A 9,688-nucleotide genomic window follows, 5' to 3' on the forward strand; every position below is an offset into this window, starting at 1 on the left:
AATTTATTCGTAATTAGTATATATATTGCAAATGGTAAAGAGAGGAATCTGTGGGTGTGAAAAAGGTCTGCAGTTGTATATCTAGGCATTTTAACCACCTGACCACTGAAGCTTTCATTGAAAGTTCGAACTTAATTGAAAGTAATTAATTCCACACTTAATACCAGTATTTGTTGTGTTGACATTTCAGTGCACAGCTCAGCAGCGTTGCAAGCTACTACTTTGACTTGGTATCTACTGCCATCCTGTAAGGCTAGGTCTGTAAATGTATAATCAACTTCAGATCCTCCAACCTAAAATGTACGTATAAGCATAGTTAGTGAGTTCATACACTTGTCGATAGATATTGATAATAATACTGATCATATCAATTTTTAGAATTAATTAATTAACTAGTCAACTAGAGGGCAATTGGAGAGTGCATACCTCCACCCACATCATAATTCTCCTCAGTATTAATTTCCTAAGCATATTGTCTCTACATGAAAATAAAAATAATGAGAAAAACATCAATTAGACGCCATGGGATGGAACCCGGGGCTGGTAGTGTGGGAAACTCTTCTAAACAAACTATTTTCATATATATATCACTTTGGTCACACGTCTATACAGCAGACAGTTAAACAAGTAGTTTTTCGATCAATGTGTCCTTGACCTTTCACCCTACAGAAGTTAGTCATTTCCAGTTCAAGATCTATGATCTATGGAACATTGTGGCCAGGTTTAACTGGTTTAAAAACTTTAAAAAGAATAGTTTTTGTTTTTCGTTAATTGTGACATTGACTTTTAACCCTAAACCTTCAAAATTTAGTCACATCCAGGTCTTTGGTCATGGAACATTATGGCCAGTTTGACAAGTTTCTGATAAAAACTGTTACGAAGAATAGTTATTTGTGACCAAGATATCAAGTTATTTAATAGGATGTGTATGAAGAAAAAAAAACTAGATATAAAAAATTAAAGAAATAATAATTTATTTCAATTAATTTCTCAGTATCAAGGACAGTCAGTGTATTCAACGCTCACAAATCGAATGAGTGTAATCTGTGCGAATGGGTATCCATAAATCCAACCAAGGAATAATTAACCAGGCAGCAAAACTTTTGTCTTCTGATTCTGGTGGGTAGAGCCGACCTCCTAGGAGTAGCTGGAAATATTGTCGAATGATAGGAAAGTGTGTGACATCTGTCTTACCTTTGTAAGGGGTATATCGACATCGCCATTATGATGGGTGAACACCGACAGGTATTGTCGTTCAACACCACTCTCAGTGTCCGCAAATTCCCATGTCACATGCAACAAAGACTTGAAAACCTGTTTCAAATAACATTTACGATTTCATGGTGTAATAAAAAAAATCATGTCCTATAAAACAACCGTCAGTCCATGAGGAAACTGTTATAATGAACAGTTCGTGGTAAAATGACATGCTAAAAAGGGTTATTGTTAAAGGTGTTTGTCATTATATAAACTTGTAATTGATGCACAAAAAAAACACTGATAACCCTAATTTATCTCGAAAAATGACAAAAACAATGAAACAATTTCAGTCAATGGAAGTTTACACATCTTTTTATATATTATCCGGTATAAAACAGTGTAAATATTTTCAAAATTAAAATATATGATAATTCATATTTATATCAAGTTAATTTTAAATTTGACAATAGATCTTTAATGTGATAATTCCACACGTTTACTTGACAATCGCACGACATAATTCTTTAATGGTAGGTGGTTGCATGTAGATCATGAGCACTTACTTAATAATCACACTAACTAATAATGACTTCGTGATTCTTACATTTTCAATACCTTTGTGGTAATAATGGAGGGACTATCACACTACAGTTTTAATATAGCCTTATACCTTTAGTGTGATAGTCCTTCGAACGATATTATATTGATTATATAATATTATTCGAGGGACTATCACACTACAGTTTTAATATAGCCTTATATACCTGAGTTTCTTGAGCAGCAACTCCTGCACTAGTTGACATCTTAATTGACCTGATGATTTGTGGTGCTGTTGTGTCGATTACAAATCCATCAGATGTTCGCTCTGCCGTTTGACCTGCTTTGTTATATGCTCTCACTGTTACGTAGATCCTAGTGTGTAGTGGTAGATCGGTGTTCAGAGTTGTGAATACAGTTTCTGATAGATGATGCTTTCGTATTCCCATGATGTCACTTCCTCCTGGTGCCGTGCCTGCCCACCATTCAAAATGAGACAACCCAGAATGAGGATCATTGAACCCCCACCAATGAGCCTCTAAAATACGTCTGTAAGAAAATAATATTAAATAGCAATTAAGAAATAAATATTGACACAATGTGCCTAGATACTAAAGAAAACAAAAGTTTTCATCAAAGCTAATCACTAAGACATATTATCTCAATGTATGAAAACGATTTTATATATATATATATATATATATATATATATATATATACATATATATAGTTAGTACATAGTTACAATACCTTTGTACAGCAACCCAGTAAGTTCCTGAAGCTGTGGTCAACTTTTAATGACCACTACTCTCACAACTAACTACTCTTAGTTGGAGTCTTTGTGAATCTATGGAATTTGAATGTGGTTTCTAATCATTTGAATAATACTTTCAGTTGGTCTGAGCAATTACATTTATGACTTAACTAACTATATGTCTATGTGACACTTCTTTCTAGCTCATAATTGGTTTATTGTTTAATTAACCTGTTATATTGTGGTCCTGATTGGACAGGACCCCGAATATGCAAAGTTACACACAATTTTTCTTAGAGTTTCTACCCAAGTAGTTTTATTTGTAATTTTGGATTTCCAGTGAGAAGACAAATTAATATATTCATGGACTGGATTTCTGCTATTTTGTCTGACTTTTCCCTGCACTTTGAGATGCATTCACTATTCTCTGTAAGTAGCGTAACTTAAGTTGTCGCATTAGCTCTGACCACCTCCAATTTCTAAATTTGTTTCATGTATTTCTTTAATTAAGGTTTCGCTGTAAATATATGTCGTAAAATCATCAAAGGAAGGTAACTACAGTGTTAGATCAAAGGACGTGACAGTACATCGTGTAGCACAGTTCTCAACGAATGTTGTCCTATAATCCCATCCTATAAATAATGAAATTTCTGTAATAAAATGCTCTGACGGGATTCGAACCTACAATCTCTCGCTTTCAAGGCGAGCATTACACCACGGAGGTTTCACGGTTGGACCTGTCTCTTATACACATCTAGATGTGTATAAGAGACAGATATTATATTGATTATATAATATTATTCGAGGGACTATCACACTACAGTTTTAATATAGCCTTATATACCTGAGTTTCTTGAGCAGCAACTCCTGCACTAGTTGACATCTTAATTGACCTGATGATTTGTGGTGCTGTTGTGTCGATTACAAATCCATCAGATGTTCGCTCTGCCGTTTGACCTGCTTTGTTATATGCTCTCACTGTTACGTAGATCCTAGTGTGTAGTGGTAGATCGGTGTTCAGAGTTGTGAATACAGTTTCTGATAGATGATGCTTTCGTATTCCCATGATGTCACTTCCTCCTGGTGCCGTGCCTGCCCACCATTCAAAATGAGACAACCCAGAATGAGGATCATTGAACCCCCAAGAATAACATATCTTTAATGTCCAAATAAACAAGTTACGCCACTACTATGTATTCAAATACCTAATTAAAATCAATTACCTTTAACGTGTATAAGCTATAAGGAAAATGTACATAAAACTCAGGATATTTGTATTCGGTTTTTTGTTACACTGAAGATGTCGTAGTGAATACGAAGAAACAAATCTGGTTCTATTAAAATTATTTTTGTTGCTCTTAAATTCGTCTTTATATTACTTTCTGTTCGGAAGTTTGGCAGTATTATACATGACTTTACACAGACCAGAACGATTACAAAGCAAGACCTTATACTGCTTTAGAACCTCAGCAAGAATGTGGAAAAGGAACACGTAGAATTGTCTCAAAAATTGCAGAATTATCGGCGTTTTCCCTAAATGTATGTAAATAAATGTAATGTATGCACACAACGTTTCGCTGATACTCTATAAGCATTCTCAAGTAAGTGAACTGTGATGAATTTACAGCTTGGTCATAGTGTAACCTCGATCGTGTTGAGGTGCGAGGTGCTGTAATTACATCACAGTTTACATGAGAATGTTGATAGTGTATCAGCGAAACGTCGTGTGAGTACGTTTTTCTTAATATATTTAAACAATTTTATTTGGATCATCTAAAAAGAACTACCCAACCCGATATGGCTCATTGGTGTAGAGGCATGAATGTAGGTTAGGGTGTGGGACACAGCAACTATGGATTGTTGGCCTAGCGGCATGAATGTAGGTTAGGGTGTGAGACACAGCAACAATGGATTGTTGGCCTAGAGACATGAATGCAGGTAGGGTGTGAGAGGTCCCTCTTTCAATTCCCGGACAAGCCCGTTTTTTTTTTCTCTCAGTCAATCAGCAAAAAAGCAGTTGATCAGCAAAAAAGTAGTCACTCAGCTGTGTAAAAATCACAGCTTCAATCAGAAAAAAAGAACTCAATCAGCAGGGTACCGGTATTCCTAGAGCTCTTCATTGGAGCTATAAAAAAAAAACGTCAGGTTGACGTATATTTATGGAATATAAACATACGTCAACATGTTATCATATTTAATTTAGATCTATTATTAAATTCCATTATCGTCTAAATAGTTGTTAGATATTCACATATAGTATAGAAATAATGTATAATTAAGTCATCTTAACTGTACAATCGAAGTTCTTCGTATATTGTTTCCTTAAAAAAAAGACGTGCACCATTTTTTAGCCAGCAGATGTATAATAGTAAATATATCAAATTTATATAAACTTTGACAATTTCATGAGCAAGAAAAAAGACAACAAATCATCAAAGTAATATATATTTTGTTGAATTTACCTAGAATTTTGGAAGTTGATGTCAGCCCCAGAGCTACCATCAAAGACAAAACCAGCCACTGGTGGTGAGTTGTCAACAAGTACTCCATCAGACGTTACTTCAGTACACAAATCAACTGCATCACATGCAGTAACGGTAGGATAATACGTAAAGCCAGCAATAAGATCCAAATAGTCAGCCATTGCATCTACACAGAGGACAGAGGTTGCAACATATATATTTAACTAAATTCAAAAAAATATATAGATTAGATAATGTGTATTAAAACTACCACTGTTAAAAATAGGATGATTACTTTTTAAACCAATTTAACATATTATTTTTGTACTACTTGTTACTTGTTTTGTTAGCCGTCCTCTGTCATGAGGACATCAGGCCATCATTGACTGATGTCAGTTGACATATACACTGCTTTTGAACAGAGAGAAACCAACATATTCTGTGCTATAACGTTTTGTACATGTATCTTTTGCATTGTCGGTATAATGCATACTTATTTATTTAATTATTATTATTATTAATTTTTTTTTAATTGTTTAATTTTTTTAATTATTTAATTAACCTGTAACCCAAGGCGGGACCCTTGCAGGTACTCTCCTCCCGACACTGAAATATATATTTTCCTGACGAAAACAATAGTCACGCACAAATTCTATTATGTTCGTTTAAATTAAGATACATAAAATACAATTATTGCAGATCATTCAGTCTACCTGTTGCTACACCGACATGCTGTTCTTCCATGACGTCATCACAACCGGGACATAGCCCTATCTTCCAACTATAGCTGATGATCTGAGTTCCACGATCGACAAATCCACCCCAATTAACGAATATAGTTGAGATATCCTGTTGGATATCTTGGTCTTCAGGTGGTGATTTCAACGGACCATCATACACAAAGCCTGCAGATGGTGGTGACGTGTCAACAATTATGGCTCCACTACATGCCATTGAAGATAACCCAGCTCCATTGTATGCCTAAAATTAATTATCCAATCTATAGTCATCAGTTTTAAGTTTTTGATATTTATACGAAAAAATAATTTTTTAATATAGCAATTATACACAATCAATATACAGGTACCTGTAATAGACCGAATTAGCGATATCGACGCTGTTCAGCTATAGTGGGTATTCCAACCAAAACAAAACGCACGAAGATAGGCGATTTACACAGTAATTTAAGAAAATAGCCTTTACTAAAACGTCTCATACACGCTTTGTGTGTAAAGTTGATCGTGATCTAAATTTACAGAAACCATTGTTACATGTTTATGAATGTAACGTCATCTTTTCTCTACGATTGTGTATACCAAATTTGAAGTATAACGAAAATAAATCGCACTATTTTGGGAATAAAACCTACATTGGTTCGTGTCTGCCTGTGTTACAGCACGACGACGGCAGCCGTGTATTCACTCACAGTGAATCATTGCGTCGGTCGATGAATGTGCTAGTTGCAAAACTCATGAAATGTGTTGTACTTGCATATTTCAAGGAGAGCTAAATTATTATAACAGGTATTTGTCGCATATAATTTGTGAGTGTGGAGGTTGAGAGTTTACCTTTACAGTTATGTAATAATGATGTCCCTCTTGCAAATTCAAAGGGTAGTTTTCGTTGGTAATTGCGCCCTCTGACGATGTGAAGGTGTTTGGATAAATGTCTGCCCAGTAGGGTTTTGAACCAATGCTCCATTCATATGTTGAAATACCACTTTCGTGATCAATAAAGACACCATCCCAACTAGAAAAAAAATTATAAAGTTAGCTATTAATCAGAAATATTATTTAGACATATACAGACACATCCATCATTATTATATTCTTTTTATTTCGGAACATTGTACAATACAAGAAAATTAAAACATTTAATTAAACTGTACCATTTATTATTTGATTTGATTATGAAAAAATGAATAAATATTAATTTATTTTTTAACATACTTTTTACACTAACCAACGTCTTCTGAATAATTCCTCATTCCTGACATAAAATCATATTCATTGAAGTAATTTTTTACATTAATGTACATCGGATATATAATATATACTGCACACTGGCGTTGCAAGATCTAGCTTGAAGAATGTAAAATAACAGTGTTACCTTGCTTCGACAGAGGAGGTGGAGTAAAAAACACCATCATCAACTCGAATACTATTATAACTAAGCGTAGGTGGCGTGCTATCAACAGTTATTCCTTGAGATGTTGATAATGATGTTAGCCCAACAAAATCAGTTGCTGAAAGAAATGACAAAAAAAAAGTGGGTAATATTTTTTTAATGCAGGTTTTTTTTTATTTGTAACGTACCACAACTTCCAGCTACCCTGACATTATGTTATTGTTTCCTTAAATAGGCCTAGACTTTATTTTAATAATTTACATATTTGTTAACGAGATTTGCTTCTTTATGATATTGGAGTGTGTTATTGTTAAGGTAATACAGTCACCTTTTTACCTTAAAGTGTATAGTGCATATTATTACATGAATCCTACATAGTTACTGAAGACCTGTATTGAAAATAGTTAAAATGTGTAGATAGAAATACCTTTAACTGTAACAAAATAGGTTTGTCCATTATGGAGATTCATATTATGAACAAGAACATGATTGGTGATGCCAACGTCTACAAAGTCGATGACGTCAATTCCCCCCGGATATGTGCCTGTATCAAAACATAAGAGGATTGTTCTAAATGTTTCAAAGGATGAACAAAGGCAGTTCAACACATGAACAAAGAAGACATGGAAGGTAGTACTATTGCAAAATAATGCAGTAAGCTTAATAATTTTAGAATGAATTAAAAGAAGAATAAATGTACCATTATTTTTTTTTAAATTCCATTGATTAAATTTATCTAAAGTGATTACTCAGTTACTTAATTATTAGTGTGTAGTATTGCCTACCAACAGCGTATTGATACGATTTTATCCCAGAATGGTGTGGTGCTGTTCCATGTTCTTCCACGTCAACAAAAGAGTCCCAATTAATGCTCAATTCTGTCGTTGAATGCTAACAATTGAAAAATAATATTTAAAGAGTATGTACCTTATGTCAATACAACAATATAAATACTATGCCAAACAATGTCGTTGACAATTTTAATAGAGTAGATAAATTATTTAAGGAAAAATATTTTACAAGGAAAATTCACTAATCACAACGCAATTTAATTAAACCTGATGATCTTGGTTTTTTTGGGCCACGTATGAGTCATTTTTGGTAATTCCAAATGAATAACAAACTTATTTCGAGTCATAAAGTGGAATAATACTCATCTATGCTGTGCAGGTAGTGCGAATATTAACTGAAAAGTAACGTACTCCACAGGACCGCCGACGAATAGCGGTAATCCGTTTCCCAAGAAAATTATGCCGAATATAAAAAAAGTACATGTTAAATCATTTCCTATAGAAGTAATGGTAATTTACCCTCCACCCCATCATTATTCCTAATGCATTAATTACCAATGTTTTTACCTGATATATATCTCCACGTTGCCATCCCAGCCAAACATCCCCTCGAGATGGAGGTGTGTGATCAATCACAACGCCATCACTACATGATGATAACGCCGGTAAAACGTCAGTCCACTCCTCGTAATGTTTGGTCGTCTCATCGGCATGTATACAAATGAAGTATTTGGAACCGTGCTTTAAATTTAACTTTTCTACGTTGATGTACTCATTGTCTGTAAATTTAGAATCATTATTTACTTTCTGCAAACATTATTGGTGGAGAATGCATAAATAAATATATAATGTTTGTGATAAAAAAAAAAAAGTAAAAACTGGAATTTAATCGAAATCATTAATTACTCATACGGTAAATATACAAGAGGAGAGCTATTATTTTGTGCCCACCAATATGTATATGCATTCCTGCATCTTTGGATCTCACAAGAATGGGTCTGGAGAGGATAAAATTAATAAATTATAAACTTTTAATAAGACAAAAAAAATATATAAAAATATCAATTGCTGCAGAACTGCAATATCTAAGTTACAAAACAATTGATTAAAGGGAACTGTATTACGAGCATGTTAATTGAAAAAAACTTCTCCCACCTCAATTTAATAACTTTAAATAGACCAATCAATAAACTTATCAGCTTAACATAAACAGCTTATCTTGAAATGCATTCATTTTTTAACCGAACTGATATAAATGTTATTCCTAATGATAAAACAAAAACACTTTTTGACGGATGTAATGTTACTTAAAACTAATAATTTTTTACCTGTTTCACCACAGGTAATTTTGTTAGGATGGGAACAAGGCTTGTCTATACCAACAGGATTAAAGTTTGGTGTGTACTCTGATGGTGATACGCCAATTACAGACCACTCATAGCTAAAATAACGAAGTGTCGGCCAAACTGCATGTAAAGATGACTTTTGCTGACTGTAATCAACGTCACCTTTGTTCCAGTTCTGATTCTCCTCAAGTTTCACATGAGCTAAGATCATTAAATATTTAAAAAAAATATTCTCATAAAACCTTATTTACAAGAAACCTTATAAAAGTGAATATTTGTAATAATTGTGGTTTAGTCGTGTGCATCAATGTACTGCTTGCTTTATTGAAATGTAACGTAGACATGTTGTTGATATAAACGCAAGAAATTAATAAAAAACCAACAGGTTTAGTGGAAACAACTACAGTATAAAAACGCAAAATCAACCAAATACAAACATCGGCTGATGTGTTTCCCGAGTTCACATCGACA

The 9,688-nt window shown here is 33.7% G+C and overlaps 1 protein-coding gene across 1 annotated transcript in view; it reads right to left on the reverse strand.

Annotated features, from left to right (window-relative positions):
* Nucleotides 1–164: 164 nt before the first annotated feature.
* LOC117122905 overlaps nt 165–9,688 on the reverse strand; it is a gene marked incomplete at its 3' end in the record, with an annotated part of 62,491 nt that continues 52,967 nt past the window's right edge. The window contains 11 exon segments of the mRNA XM_033268681.1: nt 165–293; nt 1,195–1,314; nt 1,965–2,286; nt 4,954–5,140; nt 5,667–5,934; nt 6,522–6,702; nt 7,063–7,198; nt 7,508–7,624; nt 7,866–7,971; nt 8,439–8,650; nt 9,200–9,418. Of these exon segments, the coding sequence (XP_033124572.1) occupies nt 165–293; nt 1,195–1,314; nt 1,965–2,286; nt 4,954–5,140; nt 5,667–5,934; nt 6,522–6,702; nt 7,063–7,198; nt 7,508–7,624; nt 7,866–7,971; nt 8,439–8,650; nt 9,200–9,418 (1,997 nt within the window).

This window comes from Anneissia japonica, unplaced genomic scaffold, assembly GCF_011630105.1.
Source record: "Anneissia japonica isolate Jap-2015-1 unplaced genomic scaffold, ASM1163010v1 scaffold287555_len78229_cov139, whole genome shotgun sequence".
In the NCBI taxonomy this organism is placed as follows: Eukaryota; Metazoa; Echinodermata; class Crinoidea; order Comatulida; family Comatulidae; genus Anneissia; species Anneissia japonica.